At 33.8% G+C, this 19,582-nt stretch overlaps 1 protein-coding gene across 1 annotated transcript in view; it reads left to right on the top strand.

Moving 5' to 3' along the window:
- The first annotated feature begins 2,676 nt into the window (after positions 1–2,676).
- The window catches only part of LOC142978867 (furin-like protease 2), a 39,917-nt gene continuing 23,011 nt past the window's right edge, over positions 2,677–19,582 (top strand). Inside the window, exon 1 of the mRNA XM_076123461.1 lies at positions 2,677–2,945. Coding sequence (XP_075979576.1) covers positions 2,802–2,945 — 144 coding nt within the window. The 5' untranslated portion in view covers positions 2,677–2,801. The remainder of the gene's footprint in view (positions 2,946–19,582) is intronic.

The raw sequence follows: 19,582 nt of genomic DNA, 5'->3' as shown, positions 1-19,582 counted from the left end.
AGTTCTCAATCAAAGTAATCCAACCAACGTGGGAATTTTACTGCTACTTGAACCATTTACCGACACTCACCGACTTGAACTAAAACTGATCACTGCCCTTAGCGGATTTTACAAGAACTATCTTTTTAAACATTTTTTAATGTCACACTCTTGACAGTCGATAATACCGTCTATAAAAAATCGCGCTATAGTTTACAGTTCCCGTAAAGCCTTCCAACTCACCTTTCCACGTTGCCATAATACCATAACTCTTATGTTCATAGATTGTGAACGTTTGCCTCATAAGGCTCAGTTATAGCGATAAAAGAGATCAGGTGTGACGTCACGAGCTGTTGAACACAACCTCCAACTGAGGCAATGTTTGGGAAAAAAGATGGGAGATTGTTTTTAAAAGACATCTAGCGAATTAAAATTGGCTGTTGATACACAAATATTTGTTTCGGGTCTGATCCTAATTTGTGTTTTTCGTTTGTATGTTTGTAAGAAGTATCCGCGGGTAAGAGTAGCCCTCTGTGCTTGTTACGAAATATGCATAAAGAGGTGAATCTAGGTGAGGTAACTATTAGTGGATCTTAATATTTGTTACGCAAGGAACTCAAATTTTAGATGAGTTTATTGAATACAATTAATTTAATTTGGAAAGAAATTAATTTAATTGGAAAAGAATCACTTTAATTATTATTGTATAGCATTTTTCTCTGTAAATGGTGTCGAGGTTAAGTTTTTCCACAACATTTCAGCTACGTTATCCCAATGTTTAAAATATATTAAAAATAAACCCTAAAGGTTAAAAGCAAAGAAAAGCTTGATACAAAATCTTAGAATAGTGTTATTTTTATTAGTTACATTAACAAAATAATGCAACCTTATTGTTAAATGTAAACTAAACTAAAACAAGAGCTACTCTACACAACTTGTATGAAGACCTATGAAAACTGTCCACCAAACTTCCTAAATTGGCGACTAGATGGCGTTAGTGGTACGAGAGTGTGGACGAAATTCCGGGCTCAAAAAAATAAGGAAAACTGGATGCTTAAATTAGTTCTCTTCCTTCATAAAATATGACATTAATACATATAATTGACAAATTTTAATATAATACGATGGATAAGGTCATGATAATAAGCACAACGCATAATTTATATTATTAGATATTCGGGGATTACTTCTATGTCGAGAATTGTTTATTTTTTAGTCATTATTGTTTAGTTTTGAAGTGTAAAGACATTATTGTCATCTTATTTCAGATGTTTATTTTAGCAAACATTTAAACAAAATAGACATAAAACAAACCTTTTCGTGCGGAACTACGAGAGTAAATTAGTAGTTTTTCTATTATTAAATTAGCGACATTAGTACAGTTCACTGATTTATAGTTTTAATTAGAAAAAAAAACTATTTTAACAAATACCAATACAATTCATAATACAATAATTGTTCAATAAACAAGTATTAAAAATACTGTACATGAACAAAACCAAGTAAAAATAACAAGCAAAGGGGTAACAAAAGCTTGTACAATATAGTTTCTGAACAGAACTTCGCTCAATGCGGTAGGAAACCATTGAAATGCTTTAATTGCATATTACGGGATGCAAGCCCGATACTGAGACTAACTAGTCTTTGTATGTATGAATACGAGGTATATAATGATGTAGAATAGTTATACATATGTATGTACATCCTGCTAATATTATAAATGCGAAAGTTTGTGAGTATGTTTGTATTTACCGATGTTTGTTACTCTTTCTCGCAAATACTACTGAAGCGATTACGATATAGGCTACATTTTATTCCAGAGTTCCGGAGGGATCGGGATCTACACGGGAAGGGTTTCCACGCGGACGAAGTCGCGGGCGGCCTCTAGCATGTATATAAAATCGCAGTTTTTTCACGTTAAGGGACGTAGAGAACTAACTCGTACTTAATACTATAATGCAACGGGTCTTAATCACGATTGAGAATTAAAGGTGAGGATACCTTTTTTGTTTGTTGTTTAAAACCCGTAGCATTATAATATATGATGTGTACAAGTCGCAATCGTACTTAAGTGTATATTGCATCGTTCTACATATAGGTACCTAAATGATATACTTACCTAGTGTTAAAAAGTATCGGTCTTATATTCACCGTTTTTTTGTATGGAGAAGTCTTTCCAAAATTTTCCTAACAAATAAAAATAAACTTCCGAAAAGATCACCCGAGTTTTACTTCCACACAAAATGTATGACCAAGTTACAGATAGTTGTAAAACTCCGACACTGTTGCCATTCAAAGTTTTCAATGTAGTCCTTTCTGAATGTTCAACATTCTAACTTAACGGTCAGTGATCTTTATAAAACTAGCAATATTCAAATCATACTCGATTCACTTCAAAACTAAAGCGAAGAATTCCAATAACATTTATTATCCAGCATTCCATGAATCCAATTTCATCAGAGTACATGTCAAGTACTTTTCGAAATTTTCACAAAATGTTCAAATCAAAAATGATTTTCTGAAAACTACACTAAAAAGTACATCGATACAGACCAATTAGTTATTCAAGACAATTGACGCTACACACAATACGGTCGGGTACGGAGTGGACTAAGAAAGGGCGCCAAGTTTCACGCATGCGCTCCCGAAAAACAGTCCGAAAGACCTCTAGTCACGCGTAGTCAGTCTTCGCGGAGGCGTCGTAGAGGACGGACGTCGCTCCTACCCTCGAAAATCACCTTTCGCGAGTGTAAGACTTATAATGATCGGGTTCATGGTTCGCGTTTTAGTTAGGTAGTAACGTGCAATGCGCGGCTTGCGCAATGTTAGCGTACGTGGTCGTGCTACTGACAGTGCTGGACTTCTGTGTACCGTTGTACCACCACCAATTTGCTGTGTTTGTTCCCGGTGGGCCAGAAGAGGCCCACGAACTAGCGCATAGACATGGGTTCATTAATCACGGAGAGGTAAGTGTGGATGGGATGGCTCCGACGCGTGATCTGTCTTTCGTTGTTTTTTTTTTTATTTGTGCGGACTTCTATGTTGGGAAAAAGCTCATTGTGGGGACGTTATTAATGAACGCTTGGAGTGCATGTTTTTGTTCTGCGTTCTTGTTGATTTCCTTTTTGAGTTGGTTTTGACTACATTAATTTTGTTTATAAGGAATTTGTTTCAAGTTAGAGTTTTGCTGAGTTAAGCTAACTCTCATTTTGCCATTTCGAGTGACAACATTGTCTGCCAGTTCTTGTAACGTCTTAAAAACTCTAAATTACCGATTATACAATGTTACAAAATAAAAACTCAATATTATCTACTACAAAATAATGACCCAGAAATTTCTATCTAAATATCAGAGCTACGAGAATTTTCACGCTTAAAACACGACACTTACATTTGCCATTTCAATTTGGGCCGAGCAATAAATATTTCAATGTATAGAATTTGTTATTCAATTGGCCTGTGGACATAAATCTACACGTTGAACCATTCATTCGAAAACAGAATCACTGAATAGGATTCAGCAAAAAACAATTTTGGATATACGAAAATAGCAATCTTTCAATGTAAATAACATTTAGATTTAAACAGAGACCTTCAAAGAGTATCGTACTTTTGTAAGGGAATTAATTATTCAGCGGAACCCCATCAATGCATTCAAAGAAAATGCCTTTGCCGTGTAACTAGAGATTGGATTCAGTTGTTATACAATCAATTTAACGAATAAACGGTATTGGTACATCTTGTTCTTTTCATGAATATCGTAACAAGAGTATCGTAATTCTAAAGGTTTAAATTCTCTATTTGAAGGTATATTTGTCAATTTCGAAGTTTAGTAGTTAGGGAAATCAGTGTTATTTATTTGTATGCAGTAAAAGAATATATCTCACAGTATATTGTGATACATAAGCTTTCTTATTGGTTAACTTTTAATGTAAATCATAATAGGGAGATGTCATGTCATTCTCAGTAATATGACCAATATACAAGTCTATTTCTGACACTAGGATTTCATTAGTAGAAGTATTATAAAATCTATGTTTCAATACTAATAATATAAATGCGAAAATCTCTCATGTTTTTCAAACCTTCACTAGGGAACCAATTTTAATGTATTTATGATTGAGATAGTGCAATACCACTACATTTTTACGCAACCGATTTTGGCCATATTTATGTTTGAAATAGTTGAAGATCTAAAATCAAACATAGGATACTTACTATTATTTACATAGTACAACTTCTGACATGTCGGAATGGGAGAAAACTCTACTGCAATCAGATGTGTGCGGGTCAGCTGATACCATATATGTACACTATTCTTTTTATACAGATATGATGTTAGTTTAAAACTAATAGTAATTTCTATGATTGCCAGTATTTTCTACCAAAAGTCAAATAAAACCGAATTCAGTTTCATAATTCCCGGAACTTACCTTTACCACACTTTACCGTCTCATGTTTCCAAACTGTTTAAACGCAAATTTCTGTGGAATGAGAACGTTTTAGTTTTGTTGCTGTTAATAAATGAATATGTCTTTAGTACTAAATTCTCAAAACAAAAAGATTTAAACTGCCTGCATTTTGCTTTTCGTAAAGTCCAAAAGTTTCCATGACAATATTATTTAATCGTTGAAATACTATTCACTATATCTCTAAATAGTTTTTATAGAGACTGTAGTCCCAGTCATCCAGGTTCTAATATCGGCTGCCGATGTTTTTCTTTACTGTCAACGCAAGGAACTGGCTATTTTTAATACACCCATAACTTCAGAGACTTTAGGAGTGCGTTGTTTGAGCTCAAAATATTATTTACTAAATCAATCCACCTATCTATCTTAAGTATTTTATTCGCGTTTGTTTTTTTTTATTTTTGTTTTGTTTTTCGAAAAATACATTTGTTTTTTTATATAAGTACTTTTTGAATGATGTGCTGTACCTTCACTTGACTGTATGTTAAAAAAATGCGTGCTGAGAATTTTTGTTACATCTAACTTATTCCACTATATAAAATGTAACTTTTAAGATCTCTTTTAAGATTTTCCCCGTAAGTTATTCTCAAATGCACGTTAGTTTGTTCCTAACTGTTTTTCCTCTAGAACTTAGTGAAAAACCTCTTTTATGTGGTGTAACGATGAGTCAGGTGTGTGTAGTAACCTGTTGGTAGATCACTATCGTGCGTTGTAAATTAGTGCGAAGACATACCATTTCCGAAGTCGTTTGTTTTAATTGTCGTGAAGTTTCTATTTACATAATTCGTTTTCTGTTTTATACGTTGAGGTAACATAATATATTTAAATACAAAATTGAGTTGCTATCTTATTTTAAATTGTATTTTTTCCCGTCTCTCGTACAGGAGACTTTGAAAAAGTAATGGATTAAAAAATATTTGATAAATAGCACAGTCCTATGATTTGACAAAACTTAACTTTTAAAATGTTGTCGAATAAACGAGTTGTTAAGTTGTTATTTACTTTTGCTTTATGTGGTTAGTCTTTGGCGACCAATTTTTGTAATAGTTAGTTTAAAAATAAGTACGTTTGTGCTTCACACAAATTTTATCTATCATCTTAACAAATGTTATTAGTCAGCTGTTTCGAAACTTTAACAGACCGACAGCGACAAAAATCGTATTTATAGTAAAAGTGTAGATATCATCAATGTTATTTAATTATTATGGATTTCAAATAAGAAATACACTTTACGAAAACAGAATTACATGCAATGTGAGATAAAGTTAAAAATGTAAAAAAAACTAAAGTTTACTTGAAACCAAAATGGTGGTCTAGAAACTTCACAATTGCGTGTTTAAATATCAGTCTTTAAAACGAAAAAGAACTTTGATATTTTAAATTCCATTAGCTGCGATAAACTTGTTGACAATTAAATTAAATATTCAAATTAAGGATAAATCAAATGAAAGGTTTTAATGAAATGTCACTAACAACATTTACTATTGATAAAGAACTTTTTAATTTGGTCTTTGCATAATTATTTAGGCGAACCCTAATACGAATAAACTTAAAAACTGAAAGTTAAGATATTCATTGCTCGTTCAGCAAAAACTTTTCAATGTATTAACTTTAACGCCTTTGCAGTAAAGGTGGTCTCTTTGCTATTACTAGTGCGTTTGGAGATCATGGGTTCGATTCCCACACGAAACAAAAAGTTGTTTCGGGTCTGGTAGTACTTTGAGACCGATGTTTGTAAATTCGTCAAAGTCCTCGCGACCCGACATACATTTTTAGAAAGGAGATGTTTTTAGAGAGGAAACTTTATGTTTATTAGGCGTAATTCGGTCACTATATATTTTTATAACCTGGAAAAACACGCTGAACTATATACTCTGGGAACTTTATCCACGTGGACAGAGCCGTAGGCATAACCAAGTAATTAGTGGCCCGAGAAAACTTCGCTAGGATAAACTATCTTTATTTCGCACAAATGCGCAGATAAGGAAAACGGATAAACAAGATACTAATCAATGAGATAGTAATATGTATCTCTGGTTCAGTAAAAAACTCTCGATAATTTTTTGCTAAGACATTCTACTAAAATTACTAGAAAATAATGACTAAGCGTATTTTCTAATGTGTTTTTTCGTATTTTCTATAACTAATTAAAAAGTATCTATTTTTTTAGAAATGTAATGCAATATTTACCTCCTCAGTTTGAAAACAGAAAAAAAACATAGGAGAGATTTTTTGTACTGTTTTCTTCGCATTTACTATTACTACTTATATGATATCTAATTTTACATGAGAATAAATGCATTATTTACCGCCGTCCTTTCAACAGTCACAGATTAAACTAACTTCTAGTCTATGTCAGACAAATCTGCCAAAATGCACAGGTGTCCTATCGAAATTCCATCAAAATTGGTTCAACAATTTAGTCGTGAAAATGAAAAGACTAACGTTCACTATAAATAGTAAGATTATAATATACTAGAGTGGAAGAATGGATACTTCTTTAAGTTATTACTCTTTGAACAATACGATGTAAAAAACGGTACAAAAGATAAACAGATTCTTATTTTTATTCAGTTTCTTTACTCTTAGTCCAGAACTTAGTTCATACTAAGCTTGTTATTTCTACTTTGTTACACTTAAAGCGTATTTTAATATATACTTGATGTTAGCGTTAAGTTTAAAAGAATGAATTTGATATAAATGTATATTGTAGAGGTATAATTGAGTTGTCTTGGCAGTAGTGTGTAAGACTGCTCATCAAAAGGTAGAGCTCGACTCCCGGGTCGGGAAAAATGCTATTGAGAATTTCTTATCTACATATGTTTTGATTTTCTCATTAGTAACTTTTTTTTGTAATTTAGTAGGATTTTAGTGCATTTATATTCTACACCGCAAAGGTACTGCATACCGTTGGGAATTACGAGTGTAATGTTATAAATAAATATAAGTATACAAATAATGCAAAGCCAGGCAAACAAACGCAATCAGCGTCGATTAGGATTACAATAACCTAAAACCCAATGACATTTCCCGACCTTAAGATGATCATTTTTCCATGACGTCATCAATTGTTGCTTAGGTACGTAAAACCACGGATTAATGACAAAAATTAATCCGACAATTTATTTCTGAGGTCACAATACTTTTTGACGGGGGAAATGGTTCGCGGCGGTATTTTTAAGTCGCCGGAAATTAATATTTCCGAGCTCTTGGCTTAATATTATAATATTTTTAAAGAGAAATTAATATTATTTTTCGTGATCTCTGTGTCGAAGCTTTAGTCTTACGGTGAGTGACGAGAATATTAAGTTAAGTTTAGATTAATATAAAATACATAGCGAACATTTCGGCTATTGTTTTCTTTTTTATACACTAATCTCATTATGTTTTGGAATCAACACGGCTCAGCACTGGGAAATGTCTAAAAGGTCGATTTCTGTAATTTTAATTCTTTAACATGATTATTACGGCTCGAATTTATGTACAAGAATTCAATATGTAGATAATATTTTAAAATTACAAGGTATACATATGTATGTATCAATTACAAATCACCATCTCCTTGGAATTTTAATACAACAGAAACCAAGATCAAAATTCCCACAGTTTTTAATTCTCAGTCCGACACTTCAACCATTTTCTTTTACTGTCCCAAGTCCTAAAAAACTGTTTATGAAGTCCTCAGGCAACCTTCGAATAATCTAAATTCAGATCATAATGGGTCCTTCTAGAGCCTAAATATTACAGAGCAACCTAGATTTTTATATTTCAACCTTAGTCATAACCGTTTCCACTGTGTATTTGTTGTAAAAAGTAATGTGCTATCGCAGCGTTTTTTGTAATCTTCATGAAATTATTTATGGCTGACGGTGTTGAAGTAGATTCGTAAGCGAGTTACATAAAAATATGATATCTTTCTTATAAAAAAATAACATTGTTTCTTACTTAGAGAGATACGTCTCGAAAATATACAAATTATTTACACGAAACAAGTATAAACAGCGCATTTCGAATATATGACACATTTTTGCGTTTAAATTGAAACTGCAGCTGTCAGTTTCACACGGCCTATGCAATGAAACGCAGTAAGAGGCTAAAAGATCGACATACATAATTGCAGTTACAACTTTTCCGATCACCAGTGTTCCCAAAGTTCTCATACCACTATGTTTCTTTTTTATTTGGAAAACTGATCTCTAGCATCATTAATAATTTAATAATAGAATTAGTTTTAAGGTTTTCTAGTTCACAACCTTGTTGGAACGTAAAACAAAACCTAGGGTAAGGAATTGATGATCCCGTTAATCGCCGTATAATAGTAAAAGAGTTACAACTCAAATATTTATTAATTATTAAGCATACAGTTGTCGGCCGAAGCTAGTCTGTTAAATACAGTTAGAACATTTACGTTTAAGCTTAAGTAATATGAGCGATTGTTCTAGTCTTACTAATATGTTACCACAAACATTGTCTCGAGCGTTTCAAACAAGACTCTCAGCTATTCAATAAACAGACCCTTTAGAATATAATCTCGAAATTCAATATGCTTTAGTCGCGATGGAAAATCTAAGGCTGTTCGTACACAAGGCTACGCAATACCGATACTCAATGATTTGAGTCTTCAAGCGACTACCACCGCACAAATCCATTGAGGTTCGCACATGAGTCGTATCGTAGACGTTGGGCGAAACCACAACACTGTTTTGCCTTAACGCATCGCTAACATTTACGACGCCTGTCTGTAAGGCTTGGTTTGTTTTATGACGTCATTTTTGCGATCGACGCAACGCAATTATATGCTTTCGCCTATTCGTCCCGCGACAGAATTCATATGGCAGTAGTTGCTTGAAGACTAAAATCGTTGAGACTCGTACACGCCTGTGTACGTAGGGCTTAATTGTATTAGCACACCTACTCGACCGTCAATAGACTTCGATCAAACGATAGATACGTTTGTGTTTAACTCGAGATAGATTTAAGTACTCGAGACACGTAATGTCGAATTGACAGTTTTATCTATACAAAGTGCTCTGGCTTGCCGAAATGTTATTCAGTAAATGTAAGATTATGAGCATTAACAATTGCAAAGTCACGAGCTTGTGGTCTGTGCTGTGATATCTCGATTGTATTTTATCTTTAGTAAAATCTATTGTATGTATTATCATTTTTGATGACAATTGAAAACAGATTTGATCTACACGATAAGACCCTTTATGACAAAATGTAAAGATGTGAGTGAAACAAAGGAAGATTGTAAGGATCTTATCAAGTGGCGTTCTCTTGTCTCTGTCTACCCCTTTGGAAAAATCGTGATTTTATGTATTTATATATGTACTTGGACTACTTATTTACGATATATAACGTATGTTAGTTCTACAGTAAGCTAAAGAAGCGGTCCTAATGCACCTGTTCGCTACAAAGCTACTCTTACAAGTTGGATGTGATTTTAATCTCCCATTACGTTCAGTTGACTCTCGACATTCAATTTACTAAGTATATTGAATGGAAAACTGTTGTAATTAGATTTATACTTTGAACCTCATATGTGCTTGAGGGTCGAGTGGTATAAGCATCCGCCTTCGATGGTTGAGGGTTTAACACAAAGAACCCAATACGAAAATTAAATTCCGGAATAGTGTGTTTTAGATATGATTAACGAGTCTCTGGTAAACGAAATGTGATGAGGAACAGTATTTCTTTTTATTTCAGACTTAACAGATCTAGAAGAAATATAGTCTTTGACCCCACACCTAGTCAGCGTGGTCGACTCAAGGCCTACAAATCTGGAATAGGAAATATCTTGAATAGGATTTATATACATACTAGAGACCGCCCGCAACTTCGTCCGCGTGGAAGCCCTTCCCGTGTAGATCTCCGTGTAGATCTCCGTGTAGATTCCCGTCTAGATGGATAAAATGTAGCCTATGTTAACACATAGGCTACATTTTTAGGTAGCTGAAGACCCGAAATAACTTCTGGGTCTTCAGCTACCTACATACCATATTTCACCGTAAGTAGTATTTGCGTGAAATAGTAACAAGCATCCATACATACATACAAACTCCGAAACGTTCGCATTTATAATATTAGTAGGATATAAGTATGAGTTAACAAACATACAAATACCGTCTTTTTTCATATAGAAGTCGGCAAAGAACAGAAAAAAGTAAACCAATTGAAAAACATTTAAAGTATTGTTCCAGGAACGGCGCAGGTTATATCTTTATTGAGAGTATTTCTGCAGTACAATGACACTAGAATCAGTGGTCCGGCCCTTATCTACTTGTTGAATGCGATTTAGGCATACCTATTCATAGCGTATACTTCGAACTGCAGATCGTATTCATAAATGAAACTCTTTGAACGATTCATGCCTGCGATAGCCGTAAATAATAAAGTAAACGTAAGAAGAGGTATACAAAATACACTATCATGTATATTGTATATTGCCGATACTATGTTATAAAGAAGTTGAAACTACTAAGAAACATTTAAATCGAAGTCGGAATGCTTTGTAATATTCTATGTCCAACTGAAAAATCTAACTTAACCTTTAAAACAGTTGGTCACGCCTGTTATACCAGAAGGTGTAGGCCAAAGTGTATTGAAAATACACCCACGTTTTACCATTTACAATCCCAGTCTAATGTAACAGAGAGCGAGCCTATTGCCATTTAACATACACGTTACCAAACGCCGGACTACTTTGAGAAATATTCTAATATGAATCAGAAAAGTCCAATAGCACCTTACTCGACCCGAAAAAATATGTTAGTTAATACTAACTATCTACAGGAAAAATATACACGTGATAAAACTACATTTTTAATTTAGTTTTGGCCTCGACATAATAAAGTTAAACATCAAATTCAGACTAAACAGTCCCAACGGGCTTAAACTACTACACTAATTATTTTTACTTATTCCGTTGAAAGTTACATTACGAATTTGAACTTTATTACTACGCTTTATAGTAGAAAATTGAATGCGCACAGCATGTATATTTTTATTATTAGTATATTCTTCTAACTGTTCTCAGAGGTATTGCTAAAGTTTCGTCACTGAGACAAAGTAAGTGACCTTGTTCTATTTTTCATTTAATTATCCATCTTTAAAAGAAGAGTAAGTAAAGCAGTCATAGCCGAGTGGTATAAGTTGGCACCTCCCATGCTCCATCTCCCAGTGGTCGGTGGTTCAAACCCGAGGCGTATCAGAAATAATTATCACCTGCTTTAACGGTTTAACATATTTCTCGAAGGCATGCAAGGTCTCCCACTTGCATTTGGTCAGCGTGGTGGACTTAAGGGCTAACCGCTCCCTTGTTCGGGACCGTAGCCCACCAGTGGGACAGTTGCGGGTTTAATAAAATAGAAGATTACACACATATTTGGAGTAGTGGGAAAATTTACTACACTATCGACTACTGAAATAAAAAAAGATCTTCAGAGTTTTTGAGTAGGTAGTCTACCTCGCTTTAAACATGTAGAGATATTAATGCCCATTAGAAATACTGCCGATAACTGCTTTACCAACTGAAGGAGTTCTAATATAAACTGCACTCCAACTTAAGAGAAAATCTTCTAAAACAACTAAATGGAGTTCTAAGTCGAGTTGATGCGTCACTAGTTCCCAAGCGACGAGCGCAGTGAAACCCACAAAAGACTTTAATTATGTACGCTGAGGTAAACTACATGGAAAATTAAACCTTAAGTAAATATTTATAGCATTTGTTTTGTCTTATGATTAGATCAAACCAAAAGACTAGAGGTCTTATGATTTGATAGTGTAGAAAGAATAAGTTTATGAAGATTGACGAAATGCCGGGAGATTTTCCCCTAGAAAGGCATACACAGATCATATCATTGAGGTCCTACTAGAAGGTCAAGAGCGTAGTAAAAAAATGGAGCGTGTGACATTTTAAGCCTTTGCTTATCCCCATTACGCAAAACTTGATTTTATGTGTGTATGTTTCATAAAAATATGAATAAAAGACAAGTTTCAAGTTAAAATACACTTATAAGAAAGACTATCATCTTGAAAAAGCAATCCTAATAACACATTTAAAACTGACTATAGAAAAGGAAAAGCTATCACTCTTAATGTATTTTATTCATTCCGAAAATAGACATTCAGCACTTCACGCTTAAAAACGCCACGAATACCTCAAATGTCTCAACGTAGAAACCTAATAATGTCCAACATTTAACCTAAAAATAAATGCTACGGTTACAAAAATATCGCGGCCAATGACATTACGTTTGGACTTTAGGCATCCTAAATTCGGTCGGTTGAATAACCCTTCAATGTTATTTGACGTCCTAACTTAGTAATGTAATACGAACCCACAAAACAAGAACAGAATGAATGCTCGTAAGCATCAAATGGTGGGACAACGCTTTTATGACTCGATCGTGAAATACGATTTTGTATTTAAAGAAAATATATCTTTTAAAGGACTCTGAATAGGTCATGAGTCAAGAATCTTTCATTAGAAACTTAGAACTGCTCATATCCAGTTGCGTTCTCTTCAATTTGTAAACAATATATTAGTTAAGTAACCTTTGTTGTGGACGTTCCATAGCTAGATGGCCGCTTAGTGGTATTTTCGATTTGCATTCATACTTCGAAAAAATCTCACTTGGGCTTGGGGTCTGATAAGAAGACAAACATTTCAAAGTCCAGCAATAAACATAAATATGTATATATTCCCAATATCATTATTTCAATCATCTAGTAAACTAAGACCGCTTCAAATGAAGCCAACATTTTGTATATTTTGATATAATTCTATAAAGAAAATACGAAACATTCGTGTACAACTTATCGCTTTGTTATGCTGTTTACACGCTCTATCACAAATAAAAACGTTGTGTAACATTGTTTTAGTGAAACGTAGATCATAATCTCTGAATTAAAAATGCAAGCTTTTGTTGTAAGGAACGCGATGACCGCTGTGTTCAATGTTTCAAAGAACCGTCGTGTAAATGTTACTGAGCTCTCGGCTGTTTATGAAAACTTGTATTTGTTTAGTTTTTTGTTGATTACGTAGGGAATTAAGAAAAGGACGATAAAAATTGTGATAGCACTTTGAAGAGTGGTGGTTATTGTATATAGTATTATTCAACTCATATGCAGTCATTTGATTCCAAACTGAGTAGAGCTTGTACTATGGTAACCAAATAACTACTGATATACATAACACAGAAATATTAGTCTCGCTTGGGATTCGTAACCACTACGCGCGGCACAGTTATTGCGGCGATGTCACCACGTGAACCACTGCGCCAAACGGACAGTTATAAAGTTTATAACTTATTTATCAATGTCGTACCTACATTTCGCCTAGTTTTATTGACTTATCGTTGGCGTCAACAACGTTAATCAACTGCAACTGTACCTCGATTCTCTACCACTATCGACTACCGACAACCGGCTAGCTATCGAATTTTGACATTTAGAATGTACTGCCAAAATGTTTCCTAAGACACCCGTCAGAGGCGCTGATCCGATTTTCATACAAAATTTTTCGATGACATTTCGGTTGTCGGTAGTCGATAGTAGAAGAGAATCGAGGCACTGAGCTGTGCTCTTACCTGTTTGTCGAGGCAACATGCAAGAACAGTTTGGATGTAAAAGACTCATAAACACACTGAGCTGTCGTGTATAACTTTAGTATGGAAGTAGCAAAAACTAGTATAAAAAAGGCAGTTCGCTTGCTTGACCTAGCATTCCATGTTTGCGAGGTTGCCATTCCGTCCATCTATTCACAAATATGTACATAAATAATACTCAACCGTACCATACATAAATATGTTCGTCCAGAAAAACGTCGGAAATCTCAGACGGTAAAGTTTCCTGCCAAAGTTTGTTCGTAGAAGTACTTTTGGTTAGAAGGCTTTGCCACTTTATTAGGACGACCGGTGACGTATAGTTGGCAATGAAGCGAATTATTATTAGACACACTTTGCTACTTGATGATTTTGTTCAAGTAGTTTTGTTTATGAGTAATGCAAGCTGTATCTTGTGTACTTTCATAGAAGTGTAGCTATAAGTTTCACTGGTATTAGTACTCCTACACTTTTGTCAGTTCTTAGCAGTCTCGTTGTTTCTTTAAGATTAGGTTACTTAGTTCCGTTATAGAAATTTAGCTCATTAATTTATGAGTGCCATCACATTTCAGTAAATTAACACAAAAGCTAAGTTAGTACTTATACATAAATGTCAACATTGGAAAAATCGCATGAAGACATGATCGGTATAGTTCTTGAGTTTCATCAAGTCACATAGTCCGACAAGCCTCGTTATGAAATCTCGTTGTATAACATTTAGTAATAGTAGGTAACGAGATTTTTTACATATCTCTTACAATAGCGCGATTCTCTACAGTCGGTACTGTTGAGTATCGAAAGTTTGACATTCAAAATGTACCGCCAAAATAGTTCCTACTTTCCTACGACGCCCGTTTGAGGCGCTGAGGTTTTCATACAAAATTTCTATAATAGTGAAACAGAATCGAGCTACAATTTATTCTTAATTAAACTAAAACAATTTATATCTTACTTTTTCGTTTAGTATTTTAAAATCGTTATGAAGTTTGTGTAACTTTGTAGTCGTAAGCGCCGTTTGAGAAATAAGTGCTCTTAAAGTTAGGATCTGTGTCGCAGATATCGATCTTAATGACAGTTTCACTGCCGGGATTTATTATGTTTCAATTTAAAACTAACTTTCAAGTGGGGAAGCCCGTACTTATATCTTTATCATATTTTTTCTTTGGTAGCTATAAGTTAGAAGGCTAGGCTGCTTTACGCTTTGACATGTAAAATACTAATTTCAGGGCCTCTGTGGCGCAGTAGGCAAGGTGGTCGCGACGCCGCTACCAGTGCGGTGGGGACGGTGGGTTCGAATCCCACACGCAACAAATATTTACGCGATCCACAAACAGTTGTTTCGAGTCTAGTTTTTTTTTTAAGTGTTTAAAAGTCAGAGAGGAGCAGTTCTTAGTGCGCAAATTGTCTTTTAAGTAGAGTAGGATAAGTAGTAGAGTGAAACTTCAGGCAAAAAAATAATCGTTTTATAGCATTGAGTACATAGCGAACTATAAGTAATAGGGAAAAATAATTACTATACCTAATCAAAAATAAATTAGTATTATTGGATCTATAACAAAACCTCATAAGATAGACCTATTACTATTCAACTCCTGCTATTATCAACATTAATAAGTTTGTAAAATGTTATCAAGCTCTGTAAATGGCCATTACAGAACATTTTATTGCTTACTTATTTCAAAGAACGTCATAAGAAGGAATGGAATCCACGCCCATGGTATGTGAATGGGTGATAACGGAACAGCTATTACCAACTCTAGATATTCAGTATTTTATAATCCTTTACTCCCTAAAATACAGTGCAATGGTTTCACCAGTTTTTTGGGATAAAAATATAGCCATATTTCTGGGCTTACGTTGCAGTCCAAACTGGAATATGCACACAAAACTATACACTTTTACAAAATCGACTGCAAACTACTGCGAAGAAATTAATGTTGTTTAAAAAAACCGACTGCAAGCTATCAGGATGAAGTTAATGTTATTGATTTACGAATCCATCCAAGGGCCAATTTTAGTACCACTAAGACAATCGAGTCGCTATCTTAAATTGTTGTGTCAAAATCAGATCAGCGAATCTAATAAGCGTCGTAACACTCATTTTGCAACACATTTTAAAATTCAAACATTCGATACTCGACAGTATTTAGTGTATTCTTCAAAGAACTATTTTTATTAATGGAATTAAGAATAATAACAAACACTACTTGATAGTACCAAGTGTAAAACATCTCCCCACTGAATATTTATTACTACATCCTTTTATGGGATCAAAAAATTGCACTTATCTATCACATAAGAAGTTAATACGTTACTAAAGAACTTTATTTATCCAAATAAAATCGGCGAGAAATATAAAAACACTAAAAGTTCGATTTATCAATCACTGAACAATCTCATCTACTGCTGTGAAAAATAAGGAAACAAGAAAAAGAGTTTATAACGTAATCGAAAGGGCACTATTAAACCACCATCGACTGTTAACAACTGAGTAGCTATCAAGTGACTGTGCGAAAAACAGCACCCCCCGCGTATTCCGTAGGAACTATTTTCATAGTACCGAGTGTAATTTATCGCGCTTTCGAATATTTATCTCTGCGTCCCTTTATAAAACCAGTAACCTTTATTTTTCCACCATACAAGAAGTTAATACGTTATCATTTACCCGAGAACTTTATATATCCAAACAAAACCGGCGAAAAATATACAATCTCATCTACTGCCATCAAAAATAAGGAAGCAAGAAAAAAGAGTTTATAACGTAGTAGAAGGCAAACAAAGGCAAAATAAATTATCGTTCGATGTCCATTGGGATCATGTTGTATCGCGATCCATCAATTAGCTGCCCATCAAATGTCGAGGACCGATGTCCTTTTTTGTATTATAGCTTTTTTTTTCGTTAAAGAGGAAAACTGGCTGGTAAATAGTTGTTCTTTTTTTTAGTGAGACAGTAAGTTGTAAATAGATTATTTAGTGGCTGTTTCTTTGCTGAGCTTTTTATCGTATCGATTTTTTTTATCGAGTCCTGTTATAGTAATTTGAAACAGGTGAAAGATTTTTAGACGCCAGTGTCCTATATTCACTTCAGAATCATGTGACGAAATACAAAGGTATTTATTGCAATCCTTAATAAATGTTTATCATATTATTATTATTATTGAAGATCATACATACCTACTGCTTTTTGGAAATTCTAAAAAACAGGTGAATGTCTTTAATAATTTTATTTTAAATCTGGGATATAAACTGTCAGTGGGCTTTATTTAATGAATAACATTAATTCGGTGCTTGAAGTAGTTACAAAAAAAAAACAAATATATCCATCATAGCTGTCACAATAGTAACACTATAATTAGTAGGATGAAAACGAAGCACTACAGCAATTTTATTTTTCAAATAAGCAGAACCTATTTAATTCTATCAATCGATACATACTCGATTCGTTACGTAATACATTGAGTTGACGCCGGGAAACGAGCCGGATTGTCGTCAATAATTCATCGGCCGCGACTTGTTAAGCACTTGTACCGTAGTAATAGTAATTTGGTTAAGTATTTTTGTTTTACTTTTAATTTATAACAATTTATAAGTAACTTTGGCCAGGAATTTGATGTTTTTTTTTGTAGGTAAATGGCTACAACGCTGGTTGAATGTAAATAAGCTACTAGAATCTAATAAACGGGCGTTTTCTTTTTATATAAGGACATATTCATACTCTTAGAATAAGTCACTAGTTGCCTCTGTGGCGCGGTTGATAGTATATCCGAATGATGATCGTGAGGTCCTGGGTTTAATTGCCTGGACAAGAAAAGTACTATAATTCTTATTAAAATATTTCTCAATAGTAAGGCCGTAATTTGTTAACATGCTCGGCAAATGACAGTAAGTTTGCCCCCAATTACAAAATATCAACTTCGTTAATAGCGAAAGGTGAGTGTATTTCATACACCTCTGCCTACACTATCGGTTATTACTAGTCTGACATTATATTATATGAAGTCCCACTGGTTAATTTTCAGAAAAAACTTTTTTTTTTCGATAAATTTGTCGTGTGAAATTAGACTACTAAACATAGCCGTCACTCACAGAACTATCAAAAAGTAATCACGCCCGAAGAAATGAGACCCGAAGTCCGTATTAAACTTCTTATGAAAATTTCTTATAACTGAGTACTACTTCCCAAATTCATTATAAGGCGCGCTGATTTGCTCCAAATGGCTTAAGAATGCAAATCATTGGGGAGTAAATAGCCGAACTCGAAACCTTCGCCTTACATATTGAACTGTAGTTACTGCTGCCCGCCAACAGATGGCGTTAAAAGTTGTGAGTTCGCAAAGTACTTGATGTGTATTTTAATTTTTACGGAATGTGGCCTTGAGGCGTACTTGTTTAATATTTATTACTTATTGATTGAAGCTTTTTGAGTAACAGTATATATTTACGATGTTCCTTTTTATTTCGTGTTATAAACGTTTTATTAAATGGTAAAAATAGTAATCTTTCTTTAGCAAGATTATATTTTCACGAATTTATTATTTATTTAGTCTTTTTCTGTTACAGTGCGTATTTGGTTGGGTAAATGTGAAAGCACTTATAAATGATGAGTAGCAACGTCGTTAGAAGTACTTTAGCGTAGTAAAACTCACACACTATGACGCTGAAAGATACTCATTTTACTATAAGCGATAAATATTATGTATGTTAACAGTTATCATATATTTAGGCTCGCGACTTCATCCACATTAAAACAAATTCCGGGTTATAAGAAAAAATGTATCAGATTTCATTCAAATCCATCCAGTTGTTTTTCCGTAAAGAGTAACAAACATACGCAATTCCAGCCAAATTTAAAAACTTTCGCACGTTTAATATTATTAGGATGCCTGTCTATCTGTCAACCGGCACAGTCGTGGTACCTTAAAAGAACTAATAGCTTTCACGTTTATAATTAATAGTACTTATGCGTCAATAATAAATCGACGAAATTTTTTATCTAAGATTATCATAAAAATCTGATCTTTGATCTCTATTCCAGTTCCATTCCCATTGGAAATAGGCTCAAGATAGGCTATAAGATTTAAGATGAAAGGTCTTAGCAAAATGAAAATTTAATACCAGATTAGTAAGTCATGTAAAGGACATTTTTTCGGTCCTCAGAGAGGCATTGAAAAACTGTCTTGGCTCTAATCAATTTATAAATATAGATAATGGATTGAGGTTGGAAATAGCAGCCTTTGGTGACGGTGATGTCGATCCAATTTATTGGCTTGATTGATTAATTCCCGAGGCGATATTTAGTTTATTTTCGATATTTATTTTCGGTTTTTCGAGGGTTTTATATTTAATAGAGTTTTTGTGTAAAATATGGGCATTTTCGTAATATAGGTAACGGTTTTAAACTATAGTGAAAACTAGTCTTATTCTGATGATAGAGAAATTTTGAAGTAATAATCTATTCTCTATTTCAAAGTGTTGCCTGTTATTCAATGTTCTTTAAATGTATGCATAGAATTAGGTAAGGTAGCT

This window comes from Anticarsia gemmatalis, chromosome 15 (assembly GCF_050436995.1).
Source record: "Anticarsia gemmatalis isolate Benzon Research Colony breed Stoneville strain chromosome 15, ilAntGemm2 primary, whole genome shotgun sequence".
NCBI lineage: Eukaryota > Metazoa > Arthropoda > Insecta > Lepidoptera > Erebidae > Anticarsia > Anticarsia gemmatalis.
This window is presented reverse-complemented; position numbering and strand designations above follow the sequence as displayed.